The following is a 19,664-nucleotide window of genomic DNA, read 5'->3' on the forward strand; positions in this document are numbered from 1 at the left end:
AGAAAAGTTAATGCTAAAAAGAATTTACTGTTTGAGAAATCTTATGATTTAAAAGTGTCACATGTGCTGCCAATGCCTTCAAAACAAGTCCAAAGCACAGCCGACTTTTCTGTATTTATAGTGAAAAGGCTTTATGTCCACTTTAATAATCAGATGAAGCAGTTACTGGAATCTAAAATATGGCTCATGACTGCATAAAGGAAGCAATTTAAGTCTCATTTCAGACGTTTTATGTAAGCCTCAAAATTTTCAATGAAGTGATGCTCTACTGTTGGTATCAAGCTACTTTTCCCCAGAAGTGGACTATAAAAAAGTCATCTTGATGATGTTCACAAAAATATACAGGTGTGAATCGGACAGAAAAAAAGTATTCTGCCATGGCGCTGTTGAATTTTTATACAAAATATTCGGAGAAAAGAATAGTGGCTTCTTCTTAGAGGTGTTTCCAACTAGAATGGAAATGCCTCCAGGACTTACTTTTTAATTGTTTAATGAAAAAGTAGTTTTACCTTTATTTAGAGTTGGTACACACTGCATTGAAAGAGTAATCTACATGTTTAGGTACAATCTTTCTGTCTATTGCTTATATAACTGAATCAAGCCTGCAGCCTTCAACATTACTACCTTATAGAATATAACAGAAAAGCAATTAAGAAGTAAAATGCAATAGTAGCAAGAATAGTAATCCACACTACAAAGAATTTACATCTTCCACTATATCTTTCCTCTCGAATGTACTATGGCTAATTTGACTACAGTCAAAATTCTGTTGACTCAACTCTCAAACAAGATACCCCTTTAAAAACATGTAAAATCAAACATTAGAAAAGAGACTGCTTTAAAATCCAACTAAATACATGATATACAGTATATTTTGTTGTGCATACCAGAAAAAGCACGATTATTGTTTACACTAATATGGCTAAGCCCCAACACAATCAAGCTTTTAAATCTTTTAGGCTGCTAAATTACAACTAGAACTCTCATTTAAGAAGTCAGGGTGTCACACTCACATGTGAGAAAGCAAAATTTAAACCCTGCAAGAAAAGAATTACTCCTCCTAGTCAAGGTGGAACACATAAAGACAGACAGGTGGGCACTTGGTTAAAACGTATCCTGAAGATGCATTTTAACCTGTGCTTACCTTTTGTGTTACTAACTGACAAGCACTGATACCCATGATCCTTCTCAGGGAGAGAGTCACATGACACCGGCAGGCGGCCCTCATGGAGGTGCATCCAGCAGCCATCACGGAGAGTCTCGCAGAAACTGCGGCAGGGCAGAGCTGGCGCCAGGCCTACCGTGCCACACTTGGGCACCAGCAGCAAGCAGAAAAACCTCTCCAAGCTATGGTGGCAACGAGATTTCAAGAGCCACGCCCACTCAAGCAAAGTAGCCTGGACCTCCAACACACTGGTGTGATTTAGATAATTCGGTAAAGCAAAGCTCTCAATGCCCATGTTGGTGCAAAATGGCAAATCAGCAGCCATAGGCAAGCAGCGGGAAGATTCCAGAAAAGAGGCACTGCTATCTACAAGAGACTCCGTGCTTTTAGTATAGGTTAGTAAATCAGAGTAATTACCAGAGAGCCTCACCACTTGATTAGTTGCATTCCACCTAAAACTACTAGAGCTAGAGCTGCTATTCCTACTGAAACCAGTTCTGGCTATCCCAAGATGCTCAGAAAAATTAAGGCTTTGGCTTGACTGGTTGTCAATATGGTTACCCGTGTGGCCAGTAACATTCTCCTCAGCCGTCCCATTGCGGTTGTCCACAGAAGTTAGAGATATCTCCGTCTTTGAATTCCCAACATATGTGCTGACATTTTCAGCAAAATCCTGTATTTCAGAAATATTTCCCACTGGCAAAAGCCCTCCAGTTGTGATGTTGCCATGATAGAATGTAGTGTTTTTCTTTTGTGGAAGATCAGCTTCATCCTGGCTCTCTCCCATTGATGATCCACTTTCTCCACTTTCTCCATCGCCAGATAACTCCCATTTACCAGCACCTGTAATCTCCATCTGTGAAGTACTATTAAATAACTCATGTCCTTCTAAAAAGTGCTTCGTAGCTGGCAGTGAGGGTGAAACTTTTGATTGGGTAGTGACTTCCAATTTCCAGGCAGCAGTGGAAGTCATGACCTTGTCTGTTGCATGTGTATCAGGCACCGTTGATATGACTTCTGTTTGAGTACTTCCCTGCTCTTGTTTAGTGGTGGTCAATTTTTGCACGTTTGTGTCTGAGGTTTGGTCCCAGGTCTGAACAAAATTGCGAATCCCACTAGCAACTTCAATTATCTCTGCACCTACTCCAGCAAGGTTTTCTTCTGTTGCAGACTCAGGTGTGCCACTTGTAAAAACTGCATCCTGCTCCACGTTATTTGTGACTCCAATGGCAGATGTTCCCAGACTTGTAGTGCTTAGAAATTCCTGAGGAAGGGTTGTTTCCAACTCAGGTGCTTTTGTGGTTGGATCAGGTTTACGGTACCAAGGCCAGTACCACTGGGCTTCTGTAGAGCCAACATAAGCCAGCAGGAGCAGGGAAAAACTCAACAAGCTCCAAAACGTAGCCATCAGACACAAGATAAATCACTCAGCAGCCTTCTTAGAGTCCCACAGATAATATTGACATGCCCTCTACCATTCACAGCATAAACTCCCTCTTCTAGCTAACAGCAGAAACACCAGTGAGAGAGAGAGAGTGTGGAAGAAAAAGTTAAAAGGAGGAGTGTCCTGTTCAATGAAAAAAAGGAATAACTTCTTTCTTATTGGTTGTTCTCCAGAACTTTTTTTCCCTTTCTCTTCTCATTGACTACCTTTTCAAAACACAGCTGTTAAATGATAATGATAATGTTCATACATCTGTGATGTTCAAAGAAATTTCTCTCCATTATTGCATTAAGTAGTTTATGTCACCCAGCTTACATTCTTTGGGCCTGCACCTTTCAAAGATATTCTTGTAGCTCTCATACAAAAAACAAATGAAAACTTTTCACCTCAAAAAAAGGAAATAAGGTGGGGTAATGAATACTGGTTATTAAAAATCATCAGTTTGCAAAACCACAATTGTAGAATCTAAATTACAAACCATCGCCACAAAATTATCAACTTTAAATGCTTTGTAACTAAAACAAAGACTTCTGATGTTTGATGAAAAACAGATTACCTTGATTTATTTATAACTTTTAAAATTAATAACAGACCTCTGTAAAAAAAAAAAAAACATTTAAAGAATCCTTCTTGGCAGCTGCCAAAAGAATTCTAAACCAAAACCATTTTTTTTCATTTTCCAGCACTCTATAACATGTATATTCTTTTGAAAAATTCTTATCATCACATGCAAATCTTTAAACATCTAGAAACAGAAAAACAAACAACACAATGTGATCAGCTCATTTTCATTTAAGACATTGTGGGTCTATAAATTTTATCAGTCTACAACTGGATTTTTATAGCAAATCTATTGGTGTTCTAAGCTAGGTTTTTAAAACTAAAAAGCTCCTGCAATAATATTAGATATTTGGATTTTTTTTCACAACTCTTTTCAACAGTTCTAAATGTTTGGAGCATGATTTTACCGATTACAGCCTTTGAAACCCCTTAAACTTGATGGGTTTTCTTTCAAATCAAAATCTCTATTATACAAACTTGATAATTTCCTCAACTGCAAACTTTTTGATAATTTCATCTACTCAAAAGATATATATATATATGGTTAAGTTATTATAAAGTTTTTATTATGTAGTTGAGAGCCCAATTGTAATTTAGTCTAAAAAAAGAAATATTGAGTATTTGGATGGATATAAAATATTTTGTAAATATTTCATAAAATAACAATGCTGCTTGCACCCATGGTCTTCAGAGTAGAACCTTATTATAGACATTACTGTAAGTCCACTGGACTACTTCAGAATTCCTGACAACTTTATCCTCTGACATGACAAGATTTCAAATGCAGCTATTACTCACTCAAGTGCCATTTACAGAACACGTTTAAAGGGGAACTGCAGTCCCCAATTCTCAGACTGGTTATTAAATCACAGTAACAAAATAAATTCATTGACGGTGTTTTTTTTAAATTTAGAATTATGTATAACATCATGAACTTAGTGAAAGTCCTGTACGTGTACATTCCCATTTTATCACAAACTCCTGGGGATCCCACAGATTGTGATGTGATGCAGCCTTTCCTGATCACTAGTCACCATTATGACTAATGTAATGTGATGTACAAGCGAATAAGAACAGGTTGTGCAGCAGACATTTCACAGCAGAAATGTTCCAACATGATCTGCATGCAAACGTAACAAGTATTTGTCAGCAAAACTGTCTCAAAGCTGAAAGCAATATTTCTATTGGATTAAAAGAGATGTATTCACAAGTCAAAGTAATTTGGCCACTTCACATCACCTATTTTGGTTTTGGTGCTTCATTCCAAATCACAGAATATGGCTCTACGCACACCTTGAAACCACGTTAACCACCTTTTCGTGGTTTGAAATGCATTCATCAGCACTGATTCTTTCTAACCCCAAAATATAAAATAGTATTGCATTTCCCCTTTAACATGCATACTGCATAAAACTGTGACAAATACTTTTCAAAAGTACCATCCAATTACATTTCTGAAGGAAATTTATTGGCAGTTTCAGTATATTTAATTTTCAAGGTACCATGAATCTTCCATACTTCCAAATAGTGCTTTACAAATACTCACTATAATATCAATTTACCACAGGTTCCCTAAGCCACAGTTACTTAATCCAAATGCGTATAGCCAAAAATGTAGTTAAAGGCAATGTGAATCACTGAAATTGATTATTTTTACTTTTTACTTGATTTGTATAAAATCTGTAAACTATGATTTCTCTTCTTTTAAATGAAGGAGCTATAAACAGAAGAAATTCCATTCCTATGACATGCTTTAATTTAAGGAATTTATCGAAAGGGAGATAGAAACCTATCTCTCAGACCTTCTGTAAATGACCCCTAATCAGGACTCACACTCCCCAAAAAGGGCACAAATTTAGAGCACAAAGGAATGCTGATTGATGTAAAAAGACCTCCTCCAGGATATGTGACCCTGTCACACCCCTGAGGATGTAACAATGATTGGTTATACTCTCAGACAGCCACTAGTTAGAAGAAATGTCAAGACTTAGTGCCTTTTTGTTTTACACAAAGCATTCCATACAGTTTCAGATATTATCAACATCCACTCTCCCGACAATAGTGAATTGCAATTCATGCAATGTGAATTGAAGGGGTGTAAGATGAGAAATTTCTCGGAAAAGTTCCATGATTTAGAAAAAGAAATATCCCTAACTAGTTTGAAAAAAATAAAGTAAAAAACATAGAAAATAATTTGTGGGTCTCACAATAAACTCCAGCAGGTATTTCCAACAAAAACACGGGTCACTTTCAAATTTAGTTTTGATACAATAATTAAGGACTCATGAGCATGGACATTGAACTAAACCTTATTAAATCTTATATAATAAATTCTCATTTCCTATTTACTGGTGGAGTAAAATGTTAATCCAGCACAATTTGTTACTATAATCATTTATCATCAAGCAGTAAAAAGTAAAAAACACCCAAATAATTTACTCAGCTGTGAAACAGGGAATATACATCACATCGCCTTCAATAACCATGTATCTAATTCATGGTCACAGTGGCCCAGAGCCTGTCCCAGGAAGGGACATGAAGGGCACAAGGGAGAATACACCCTGGATGGGACACCAGTCCATCAGAGGCCAGACAAACACAAACACGCACACACTCACTCCAGGGCTGATTTTCCCAGAAGCCAATTAACCTACCAGCATGTCTTTGGACTGTGGGAGGAAACTGGAGCCCTTGGAGAAAACCCACACAAACACATTAAAACATACAGTACAAACTTCACACAGATAGCACCCCAGGAATTGAACCCAGAGCCCCAGCACTGCAAGGCAGCAATGCTAACCACTGTCCCACTCTGCTGGCCTGGGAGTAATACATACAATACAAAATCATCCCAGTTCCTTCTTTTTTTCACATTTATGAATCACATTATTTAGAGGATGATTTAAAGGGAGCTTCCTTTTGTGGCTGCCTTATTTCTCCATGGGCTTCTCAAGGTTATATTACTCCCAAGATGAATTTTGAAAGAGACAAAACTGTGCACATTTTTTCCCAGCTTTATTATAGAGTTGTCTGCTCATCTGGTTGAGTTATCTGGCAGAAAGTCTTCAACATCTGTTTGTGATAAAATGCTAAATACAGTGAACACACTTGAGTCTACATGTACAATCTTCTGTCTATAGTTCTTCTGTCTATAGTATAAACTTATCCAGCTGCTGTTCTACATCTGCTGAAAAAGCATCCAAAGTGACCTGTTAAAAGTTTCAGAGATCCTTTAAGTATTGTGTGCTGACTCCAAAACTTGAATGCTCATTCTTCATTGATGCAGCAGACCCTACACACTGACAGCCACAACAATATAAATGATCAGGCATGGTATTGTAGTCATTACATGATTTATTAAACAACAAACTATGTTAACAGAGCTGTAAACTGCAGAACAAATGTACCCAAACATGTGTAATCCTTTAAGTAGGATCTCTCCTCCCACAGATCTGATGCTATGTAAAAGTGGAACACAGCAAACAACTGACAATAAAAATAAAATATCAATTGCTCAGCCAAATACTGTTTTTCAAAGGAGTGGTTTAAAATGAAAAAGTTTACAATTTTAGACTATTTACAGAATAAAAGCAGCAATAATGCAGTATCATTCCTAAATCTAGCCCCAGATAAAAAAATAAAATAAACCTACAGGGAACTGCCAAAATAAAGGAAAAACTTTATTTAGTAAATGTATAAAAAGTATACTGAAAGCAGTATGCATATTGAAAGCCATGGTTCTTCAGGTATTAAAGCAATTAACATCACATCATGCATTGGGTCATGGATAAAAATGCTGGGCAGGCCCAGTTGCCCAGTATTGTGGCAGCAATGATTAGAAGAAGAAATCTCAGCAACTTTGAGAAAGGGATGATTGTTGAGGCACATTTGGAAGGAGATTCAGTGATAAAGACTACTCAACGTGCTGTTGTTTCATGAAGAACAGTGACCAAGGGTGATGCTGGCATGGAAGTCTGAGGAAGGACATCCTTAACTAGGGGCAACTGTGAACAAAACAAGATAGTTCTCCCCCGTGATGCCCATACATTGGTTCAAAATACCAGGCAAAATAGACTCATAACTCTGAAGCATAAGCAGGCAGTTTCATCAAGTACAGTCTGTCAAGAACTTCACAGAGAGGTATACTATGGTCGTGTTTCAGTGCATTAACTCTTTATCACACCCTAAAATTGTTTGCATGTAAATTGGTATAAAAGAACACAAGCAGTGATATACTGAGCAAAAACGTTACATGGTGAGTCATCCTATACCCTGTTCTCAACAAGCGGAAGAGTACATCCTATACCCTGTTCTCAACAAGCGGAAGAGTACTTGTGTAACACATGGCAAAAGAAGCCTACATTCTAGAGCATTTGTTTCCTACAGTGAAGGCACGTGTGATCATTGAATGGTTTGATGAGCATGAAAACAATGTAACCTATATCACCAGATTTTAACGCAAAAGAACACTTGTGAGAGATTCTGGAGCGGCGCCTGGGAGAGCATTTCCCACCACCATTAACAAAAAACACAATTCTGAAATTTCTTGTGTAAGAATGGTTTTGTACTATTCTTTCTAGACACTTGCAGAATCTGTGCCAAGGTGCACTGAAGCTGTTCTGGTGGCTTGCACTTTCTAATTGGACTTTAGTTTTGTGTTTCCTTCATTTTAGCAATTACCTGTACTTGTCAACATCATTACAATAATATTACAAGGCTCATGCCAAGTTTCTACTGGCTAGCAAAATTACACCATTAAATACAGAGTTGGCAAATTCTGATTGACTGGGGGGCCAAAGTTATCTTTTAAAAGATATTTGCTATTAAACCTTTTCTGACATATCATATTTAGGGAACAAGAAGTTTTAAAATATATACTGTATAACTTTGGGTTTGGGTTTTTCACCTGTTTTAAGACATGTTTCATAGTTAGGCTCATTAGTTACATTAGTCATTAGAACATCTGTGTTCTGGCTCACTTTGGGGAGGGTTGATGGTTTTACCACTTATGACACAGTTGTTTACTTTTCAGCACAACTGCTATAAAATGATTCTAGCTGATTTTATTATTTAAAACAACACCAGATATACACACGACATTTGTATTTATAGAAAGCAGTGCGAGTTAGTTTTTGGAGATGCCTCCATATGGTTTATTTTAACCTGCAGTTAATCGTATTATAGAAATATAGCACAATGAAAATGTCTTTCCCATAATAAAACGTATACACAACTCTTTAAACAAACAGAATAAGGTTTTACCTACTGTATTATTCTTTTTAACCATTAATCATCTGAATAATTAAAAACTTCCAATCCAAAAACTCAGAATGTTGTAGCAGGTGTTAACACTGTAATAATATCAATCCTACATATATTTCTAAAGCTGCAAACTATTGACTGAAAGCTTCTACACAGAACACACAGTTCTAAAAAGCAAAGACACACAGCTGGCTCATAGGAACCTATGTCAGACATGTTCTTTTATGCCACATTAGACTTTTTATCAAATGTTTTTATAAAATTTTATTTCATGAAATGTATAAACATTTGCCAACTCATGTGAAAGGTCATGTGAAAAATGCATCATACAGTGTGTCCATTTGAAGGCATTCATTGAAAATGCTTAAAAAATGTAACAAAAAAGAAAAAAGACAATTTAAGGAACTCCAAAATACTTTTCAAGTCTCATTTAAGTATGATAACAATATTGTTTAAGATTATCTAAACAACAAATCTGACAACCATCTCACACATACACATAAAAGAAATGGGGGTGCTTCAGATCCCATAGTATGGAATTTAAATTAAATATTCTGTCTTAATTGTTTAGGTAGCAGCAACCAAATACATAAAATATTTTAAGAATGCACATGCGGTATTATACTGTATAGAGCATTGCCTAGAATTCTGAGGTTCTCAGGAAAAATAGGCAGCAACCATTATTTTAACTGTGACTTTCTTTTTCCCTTAATTCTCTGTACACAAGTGTGTAAAGACAATAAAGCTAAACCTAAAACTCCTTTATAGCCTATGATTCAGTTTGGTGCTCATTTATACAACATGCTCTGAAAGTTTTATATAACGTACACTTACAGTTCACCAGGTTATTGATATTTTAAAGATGTATTTGATCAATAATTTTAATGTAATGTTTAACTAAAGTCGTAGTATCAGAGGTGCATCTTTCATTTAATAGTGATGCACTTTAGCAGGCCGCGTAATGTGCTTAAATAAAGACAAAAAAACACTGGCAATTAATTTGCTCAAAGACTGTTTCATGTGTAGAGCTTGGTCCTAATGATTAGTGCAGCAACCATTTTGTCAGCACTACTTGAAACACGACTACCTCAGACATCAAATCCTTTGTGTGCATTATTTGTTCTGTCCTACAGATTTAGTTCTCAGCTCTGCAGTAGGTTTAGTAGTTTCATGAAGAAAAAAACAGTACCTGTCTTTAAAATGTGTTAATTCATTTTAACTTTCAAAGCTTTTATTATATTACTTCTAACCTTGTTTGCAAGCTGAATGGTTAAAGACTGAAATGGTCATTATTTCTCATCCATTTAAACCTAGGTAGTAGTTGTGCTCTTTTATTATCAACCAGAAACATTTACATTCAGAAACAACATATTCATACAAATCTGGTTTGTGGTTTCCTGGCATGCAGACTCATAACAATGCGTCTGAAAACATCAGTCAATGGGGTTCACAGGTCACAACAGATTTCCTCATATTCATAACAACCTTTCAGAAATAATCTGGCTTTCAAACACACCTAAAATATTTACATTTTTCAGACCGTGGGGAACCCACAAGGAATAAACCATTTTAATGAGTCTTTTGACTAATATCTGGTAACCTGTTACAGCATGTACAGTACAATCAGGGTCTGATAAGCAGACTTCACATAACATTAGGAGGAAAGATAAGAATGCAAAGACATACAGTAAATCCACCTGTGCAATTCCCACTCCAAAACAATGCCTGAAGAAGGTATTAATTTTGAAAGAGGAGGTGGGAGGGAACAACCACCTCCCAAGTTGCACTATAGGTAAAAGTCTTTGATCTGAATGCTACGGTCAATATGGTGATGGCAATTTGCAAACTCAGAAGACCACAGATAATTTAAAGTCTTGTACATCTGTCTCTAAATATCTTCATCAATATACTAGTGACAAAGAGTATGACTTTGCTCTTCAGAAAAAAAAAAATATCATAGTAGTGTCATGACTATGAATAGCAAATCTCATGGGAAAGTCATATTATTAAAAAGGAATAAAAAGTAATCCAACAGTGATGAATATTTCTCAGTTACAATACCTATATGAATGTGTTTCATTCAGAATGGAATGAGGTTAAAGACTGCATTGCTCATTCACATGTAAGTTCTCGAATAATTTCAAACAATTTCTGTGGCTTATACCCCATTACTATCCATTCCCTGCACCAACAGCCACAACAAAAACAAAAAATGGCTGTGCTCTGAATTTCATGATAATTGACCAAATACACAGTTTCCAATTTATGCAAGTGTCACATAATTGTATCCATGCTGGATGACTGCTGGGCTATCAACTTCTTATTTAGATAAAAAGAAAATAATAATTTAGAGAAGCAGCACTTGAATGAAAATCCAGTCAGTGCCACTTTGGAGACAGGGTCTGTGAAGCGCTGAGCAGCTTTAGTGTGTTCTCCATCAGTCAGCCTATGGAGCAACTGACTTACAGTTAATTTATACTGTACAGTATATGGTGTCTTCAAACTTAGTGAGGAAGCACTGTACAATTTTTGTATATTATACTGAATAAAAATTAACAATTAAAAATGCCAAAAAAGGTATTTTAAAGCACTATCTAAACAGAGGTAAATGAAAAGCAGTCCATGTTTTTATTTGCATTTTTTCCACATAAAGCAACCACTTAGTTTTAATCAGCAGATAAGAGGCAAATTATATATTTCCTTCTATCAACAGTAAATATTAAGGCCTAATTTTAAATCCCAAGGAGTGACTAATATTTGTATTTTAGCTTTTATTACATTTTTTGACAGGGGAGAACACTAACAAAGATACTGACAGTAATATACTGCCATGTAGCCTAATCCAGTGGTTCTCAAACTGTGGTACGCGTACCGACAGTGGTACGTGGAGTGCCGCCAGGTGGTACGCCAAATGACCCTGGAACTGTGTCGTGTGCGCTGAAAAATCGGGACAGGTTTTCATATTTTGTATTTTAATACGTGTCGAATACGCAGCCTACCATTTTACGGAAGTAAAAACGGAAACGCGGAAAAATGCAAGCTTGCTGATTTCTAAGGCAGGTAAGCTACACTATTTTTGAAGAACCTTATTTACCGTTGGCAAAAGAGCTGACACGTATTATGTGTAGAGAAAAAGCTGCTAAACAGCTCAACCTGCTGCCCCCCTCCCCCTGAAAGACACAGTCATTCATAGAATTATTGAAATGAAGGATTATATCAAAAGTACACTGATAGAGCGCGTTAAGATGAGCAGATGTTTTTCACTGCAATTAGATGAGTCTGTAGTCGATTTGGCCAATTTGCTCGTTTACGTTAGATACGAGTTTGAGGGTATGTCCCATGAAGACTTTCTGTTCTGTAAACCGCTACCAACAGGAATTACAGGAGAGCACATATTTCAGCTTCTGAATGAATTTATCGAAGAGAATGGCCTCAACTGGATAAAATGCGTCTGAGTTTGTACAGACGGTGCTAGAGCAATGACAAGCCGACATAACGGTGTAGTTGCAGGAATTAGAGAGGTTGCTCCAGAAATTAATGTACGCATTACAACATCCACCGCGAGACCTTTGCCATCAAGAAAATGCCTGACGATTTAATATCTGTTAGACTCTGTTGTGAATTGTATCAAGGCTCGAAAAATAAATTCACATCTGCTTTGCTCAACTAAACAGGCTCACCCCTCTCACTGAAATGGTGCTTTTTTAATTGTTGTTGTTAATGTTTTTTTTTCTGTAAAACACTTTGAGAAGCCACCTTTAAAGGCGCTATATCAAATAAAGTTTATTATTATAATATTTATTATATGTATGTGTGAGTGTGTGTGCACGCGCGCTCATGTTGGTCATTGAGAATTTCTGGGGTTCCTATGAGATGATGACTTGTAGGTGGTACTTGGATGCTTTGGTTGGATTATGGGTGGTACTTGGTCCAAAAAGTTTGAGAACCACTAGCCTAATCTAATCAGATCCTGGAAACTGAACCTTTCAGCCAGATCAGTACTAGACTGAGAGACTTCTAAGCAAAACTAGGTTACTTTCCAGGTTAGAATTTATGAACCAGTGGCACTTTTCCCTCTTGATCATAATTTGCAACGCAATATACCGCATGGTGATAGGGGACACTGGTGACACCATATTCATCACAACCCTTTGTAAATAACCTGGATTCTAAACACATCTAAAATATTTACATTTTACAAAGTTGGTGTACTCACAGGTTACTCTAAGATATTTATAATCAGAATATGATAAGTAGCCTTCACGTTAACATAAGAGGAATGATAAAAATGCAAAAATTCAAATTGTTTTGTGCAATATTACCACCTTTTAACTGGATTTTGTTAGAATGCAGAAGATGGGATCTTGTGCCTGGTAAGTAGTAGAACTGGTCCTGTAAGGTTACTGTTGTAAGCAGTGCTGGTGGACCAGTAGGTGGAGATTCCTTCTCAACCACAATTTACAAACCGGTGCCTCAGTCTGGAAACTGAGGGGCTGTCCTACTCGTTTATTAAAGATTTCATGGAACAGCTTTAGAGTGCAAGGTGACAAAGGAAAGGAAGGGAGCAATTTGTCACTTCTCCATCAGAGCTGATGTGTAATGGGGCTGCTGGTGGATTGCTCAGGTGGGTGCTGCATTTCATTGGTGGATGATGTGTGTCCTGTTACATGTAAAGCACTTTGAGATCCTTAGGATGAAAAGCGAAAAACAAAAATCCAAGAATTATAATAAGAACAGAGGAAATAAATAAATAAAGGTTCCAAAGCCAGTAGAAGCAGAACATACAGTATTCAAACACTGTACAGCCATCTACAGTAGGTGCTTATGAATTATGAGTCTCCCTGCCCCTGCCAGGATTGTAGCTCACAGGACCAGAGGCACACAACATCACTCTATAGTCAGTGAAGAATTCCTCGGTGCCACAAGGTCAGGTCTTCTGCCTTGGCAATTTTACACCAGCTACTCCTACGAAAGGGGGTGACACCACTTCTGTAACTGTCTCACTGTACTAACCCCTGTTATACTTATAAAATAGTCTTGTTTCCAAACGCTTATTTGTATATCACAATAAACTGTTTAGAGAATCACTGACAAGAATGGCCTCTTTAATTAAAACACCTGAGAAATCTTTTCCCAAACATGGAGAGATGATAGCCATTCAGCACAATGACTGAACTGACACATGGTTGCTTTGCCTGTCCTGCAGAATAATGTCAGGTGCTCAGACACCTAACATAACACTGGTATGTTTGTCAGTACAACAGTAATAATAATAATAACAATAATAATAATAATAATAATAATTGCTTACACTTATATAGCGCTTTACTGGATACTCCACTCAAAGCGCTTTACAGGTTATGGGGACTCCCCTCCACCACCAATTTATTTACCATTAAATAAACCATAAACACGTTCTGCATTTCTTGGTGGAGTTTTTTCTGAATCAGGTCTAGAATAAAGACAAAATGAAAATTAAGGATATTTTCCCCACAAAAGCGAGACAGTCACTAACCTGTCGAAGCAGTAGCAGATTTAATTTGACATTTCGTGTGCGATTCCTTCAGACCATTTCACACAACATTGTCTCATTGTAAGAAACAAAATCTTTCCAGAAGGCCAGCGCAGACATTTCCTGCTCATACTGTACATCCCACTGTTTTCCCTTTCCTATTCCCTAGCTTCTATCCAGCTGTTCTCATTTTTCCAGACCTCACACACCCCATGGTTCCCCCCAGCCATAGCAAGCCCATCTGCTCGCGTCCTATACCTTGGGCTTTCAGTACTAAGCTCCAGATTCAGCTGTGCTGACAACTGGGCTTGTCAGCAGCTGTTTTGCTAAAGTCAAAAATGCTGTGTCCCTCAATGTGTTACATGGAGAGAGCCCATTTTCAGAAAAACCATACCACCTCCCACCCCCAACATTTGACAGAACCAGACAGACTGTCATACCAAGTGGCTGAAAGACACGGAGAATACTGGGAACCATGTTTTTTTTTTTCATTTCAGTATCACCATGCTGTTGGGGATAGAGGGAAAACTGACCTAACTCCCCATATGGTAGTGAAACAATTTATGGGATAGAAAAGTAGACAATAAAAAAGAAAAATGCAACAAAATCAGAACCAAGAATTTAAGACCACACAGAACACAATAAACAGCAGCCCTCTCATCGAGATATTTATAAATGACAGCAATCCAGTTCCACATACTTTCTTTAGCTAAGGGCATTTGTAGATGTGGATGTGATCCATCGATCAATTAGTTTCTAATCAACAAATGGGCCACATGGGCTGAATGGCATTCTCTCGTTCATAACCCTTGTGCAACTCAGAGCAACAGCTCTCCTGCAAACCAAATTTGTCAAATTTCATGCTTTATCCAAATTAGCTTGTGTGGACTGGGCAATACACCCAATAATACAAGTCCTGTGAAGATGACAATAAAGAGCACAGTGTTTATGTGTGTAAAATTAATATTGTCTTTATAAAATGGAAAAGGTTTTTGTGTTATCAAACACACTCCCATCTTTCCAAATACATTAACACTTTGTTTTTCTCCAGTAACTGGAACCTGATATGCTTCATTCAGATGTGTAAGATAAGGTCACAATAACCATTTTATAAATATATTCTATAACTGTTAAACCATTTGATTACACATCTTAAAAAAAACAAAAAGGAAGGGATTAGGTTAGCATTTTTCTTAACACTAAGCAACAGTTTTGGAAATGAACTGCGTTTACTCGCATCCATTCTCACAGTATAGCTAAGAAAAGTACACATTAAACAAACTCAAACACATGAGCAGAACATGTGCTTCTAATGATTTACTACACAAGCATTTAAAATCAGAACTCCTGCAGTTTAATGGGCCTAATTGGTGACTCATAAAACCCACCTAAACCATGTCATAGAAAACCTATTAAGTCATCGTCTGTAAGAAACTCATAGCCCACGAAACCAGAGCATCTAAAAAACAAGGCCAGAAATATTACTAACGCAATGAGTGCTTTGAAAAAAGAAGGTCATTTTTAATTTCCCAAAAGAAATCAGTGTACATACTGGACATTTACCCTGAAAGAACAAAAAAGTAATAGGAAGGAGCAGAACGTTAACTTAATTCAGAACACATACAAAGATTCCTATTTGCTTGGTGCTACACGTAGAATGCTGAATTAAAGTGTACATGGACTCAAGGGTACAAGGGTTCATCATTTCAGATTCATTAATAAATGCATGCTTGAATAAACTAAAACTCTGACCCAATCACAGACTCCAATGAATAGTGGGGATTTTATAAAAAAAGCGAATTACTGTTATAGAACACAGTGGTTTAATCAGACTTCATGCACAATTAAACTAAAGCTGAAACACCAAGTGTATAAATTTACCAAGTAAGCACTCAACAAATATAGGAAAATTCACAAAATCTCCCCAAGACACCTTTAACACTCCAAAAAGAATTACATATGCATGAGGTAAGGAGGCATGCCATTTACAGATAACAATGTGAACACATACAGAATAGGCTTCAAAAGTGCTTATAATGGAGTTAGTTATCCCAAAACAGCTGTTATCATTCTAATCAAAAGGAAACAGTTTGGAACCAGGCCAGAGTTCCCATTATGATTATTACAGCCTCACAAGGCAGAAGTTGCTTTATAAAATTGATTAGTGAATTTGAAAATTCCAGACATACTTCATTTATTAACAATAATTCAGATCCTGATGCAAATGAAAATACAACAGCCGACATTTTACATTAACAACTGATTTGTTAAATGCATATTATTTGTATTTTATAAAATGAGCAGTTTGGTTTGTTGATTGTTTGAGTAGTATTGTTCCATGGGTTACTGAATAACCAAGCTCCAGTCAATAAATACAAAACAGCAGGATGGTATCTGAATTGAGTTAAAATTACCAAAGTGGGTTAACATCTGCACAGCCATTCCAAAAAAGAATATTAATACATTATTTGATAAATCCAGTTCTAAGTAATAAAGACCACCGGGTTCTGATTGGCATGATTGAAGGCTGGCTATCTCTGAGAGAAGTTGCCTAGAAAAAAATACGTTCCTTTTCAGCATTCAGTGAACTAGTCCAGAGAAAAAAGCTCCGTGAGGAATAGGCTATCACCACATCGGTCCATTCGGACTGTCCATCTAATCTATCTGCAGAATTATTTTCAGACTCCAAATCATCCCACAGTGGCTACCACATGAGAAATTCCAGGAAGAGACAACCCCCCAGTCAACAGAAAGTTAGCACTTCAAATAAGTGATCTACATGATACATGAAGCTGTTGAAGAGTACCACAGGAAACTGATATATGAAAGTGTCATCTGTGTGCTAGGGAACATCTGAATGGTGGCATTTCCAATCTGTAAAGATATTGAGGGGAGCATTACTTTGACTATTCCATTATTCAATCTGAAGATGCAAGGAAGAATCTCCATTAAATGCTTCACTTTATTTGTATTTTGGCTTGTTCTTATTAACTTTATTATTATTATTATTAATAATAATAATAATAAAAATAATAAAATGACCATTCTGAATCAAAGCCGGTCTTAATGTTAAGCCAACAGGGTTTATATTCAATCCAACAAGGTCTATATCAACCAATTCGATATCTCCTGATACAAAATGTTGTAAGAATTAAACAAACATTGAGTAATTAAGGTACAAGTGATGTGAAAAAGCAGGTGAACCCCTAGTTTCATTCACTCAATAAAGGGAATAACCAGGTATTTAATTAGGTAGATCTTGTGGGCTGAATCTGGAAGGCTTCACACTATATAAAGATCAGAAACATGAGTTTGGTCTTCACCATACAGAAGTGTGGAAATAAGTCATGCAACAATCTGAAGAAATATTTGAGGACCTCAGAAAAACATGTACTCATAATATTGAGTTAACTCTCAGAAAGAGAGTTATTGGTGCTCATCAGTCCAAAAGTGTAACAAAACCATTTCTAAGGATTTGGGGCTCCACCAATCCACTGTTGGACAGAAAGTCTACAAATGGAGAAACGCCAAGACCATAGTCACTCTACCCAGGAGAGATTGCCTTACAAAAATCTAAAAGAACAAACTGGAACTTCCTCAAGTAAGTTCCAAAAACCCCAAAGAACATCCAAGGAACTGCAGGCCACTCTTACCTTAGCTAATGTGACTCAACTCAGCTGTCAGAGAACTGAACAAGAATGGTGACCATGGAAGGACAGCACATAGAAAACTACTGCTCTCCAAAAAGAACATTGCTGCCTATCTGAAGTTTGCACTACGATGACCACATCCATAAGCTTCTGAAGCAATATTCTCTGGACAGATGAGTCAAAGGTAAAAATCTCCAATGCTTTCAATGAGAAATGTTATGTTTGGCGAAAAACCAAAAACAGCATTTGAACAGAAGAACCTCATCCCAACCATCAGACATAGTGATCGGACTGTGATGGTTTATGGCTGCCTCTCTGCCTCGGGACCTCAGTGGCATGCCATCACTGACACAACCGTGACCTGAAACTGAACCGAAAGCAGATCTTGTAGCAAGACAAGCAGATCTTCAAATGGCTACAGAATAATAAATTCTGCATTTTCAATGCTCTAGTCAAAGTCCTAAACCCAACTGAAATGTTGGGGCAGGACCTGAAGCGAGCTGTCTGTGCAAGGAACTGATTTTAAGGAATTCTGTAAGGAGAAATGGGCCAAAATTCTTCAAAACCTATGTTAGAAATTGATCAATGACCCTGTCACATACAGGTTCACATACTTTGTAACACATGGATATTGAATGCTGCATCATTTGAGGATAAATAAATGTTGAACAAGTATCATGTTCTTAGTTTAATTAGGTTAACTAAGTTTTATTATTAGGACTTAGATTAAGATCTGATAACATTTTAGGTTTCATATATGTTGAATTCCTAAGGGGTTCATAACCTTCTCAGCACTGTATTTTCCAGCTGCACAGGAAGATTGGAAGCACATTCCTCAGCAGGTTGCTCAGGTCTTTTATAAAACTTTCTTTCAATATTTTAACCCTAATGATTGTAAACTGCTATAAGGACACAAAACAAACAACTGTCAGGAAATATATCTTGTCTTTATACACATATAAGGGGCAAATGGACAAAATTGTACCTTCTGCTAAGCAAACCTCCAGTTGTTCATACCCAAAAACACATGACCCCCATCGCTCCATCAAGGGTTAGTAACAAAGTAAAAATAGTAAGTGAAAGACTTACATTTTTATCTTTCCATTTTCTTCTTCTTAAATTTAAATGACTAATTGAAAGTAAAGGCCAACAAGCATCATTTGACATAACCAAATGTCCAAATCCTATTTTTAACCTTAAAGTTGACCATGTACTGGGCCCAGACCCTAGATTGGCCAGGACTTTTCTTAGGAATCCTTTCTTATTTTGAATGCTTACATTTCATCCTGTGAAATGTATGGAAATTCCTTGTCATGTAAAATGTGCTAGGGTATTAGAATTACTAACACTCCCAACTTGTATCAACAAGGCACAGAGAAGATGAAGGAAACCATCTCGACACACATCTTTCAAATCTTATCTGTGACCCACTCTTTCAAAATAAACATATCCTACATATACTGCCCTACAGCAACAAGGCCTAGAGGTCGGATTTGTAGACAAGCCAACTTGTGTTATGCCTATCCTTATCTTCAAAAGCCTGGCTAACCAAGATGTTATTAAACAGATTTTATCATCCCTTTATATAATAGAGTTTATAGGTCAATACAAACAGGAGAAACCAACATGAAAAACACTAAGCTATCAATTAAAAATAGTTTAAAACAATAATGTTCAGGTTTGTGTGCCATAAGACATCAACATTTAAAACTAAGCAAAGTAAAAAATATGTAAGACATTTTTGTTGCTAAAGTTGCAATTACAAATGTAATTACATGGAATGACCTAAATTATGCTTGAAAACCATTATAGACTAACAATTTAATGGCCAATATAACAAAAGATCAACAATACCAGCTTGCACTGCAGAGTATGACATTTCAGTTGGGTTTCTAAAGTGTTTTTGTCAAAACAATAAAAAATATTATAACCATGAGCATACCTGAACATTTGACAGCCAAACTGCTTTATGTTTACTCCTTCTGCTTTTAGCATGAGAACTATTTCTTTCTTTAACTTAGGTTGTCCTAGCACTGACATATTGACTAACTTCTTTTTAATAAACCTTAA

The 19,664-nt window shown here is 36.7% G+C and overlaps 1 protein-coding gene across 5 annotated transcripts in view; it reads right to left on the reverse strand.

Moving 5' to 3' along the window:
- The window catches only part of col18a1b (collagen type XVIII alpha 1 chain b), a 147,885-nt gene that overhangs the window by 72,973 nt on the left and 55,248 nt on the right, over positions 1-19,664 (reverse strand). For 2 of the 5 annotated variants that reach the window (XM_088607367.1, XM_088607366.1), the window contains exon 1: positions 1,727-2,688. The exons of 1 other annotated variant lie outside the window; for it this stretch is intronic. In XM_088607367.1, the coding sequence (XP_088463493.1) occupies positions 1,727-2,573 (847 nt within the window). In that variant the 5' untranslated portion in view covers positions 2,574-2,688. Of the gene's footprint in view, positions 1-1,144; positions 1,554-1,726; positions 2,689-19,664 lie in introns of those variants that run through there. 2 more of the 5 variants (XM_088607370.1, XM_088607368.1) reach the window with 1 other exon arrangement.

Source organism: Lepisosteus platostomus, chromosome 14 (assembly GCF_059453375.1).
Source record: "Lepisosteus platostomus isolate fLepPlt1 chromosome 14, fLepPlt1.hap1, whole genome shotgun sequence".
Lineage (NCBI taxonomy): Eukaryota > Metazoa > Chordata > Actinopteri > Semionotiformes > Lepisosteidae > Lepisosteus > Lepisosteus platostomus.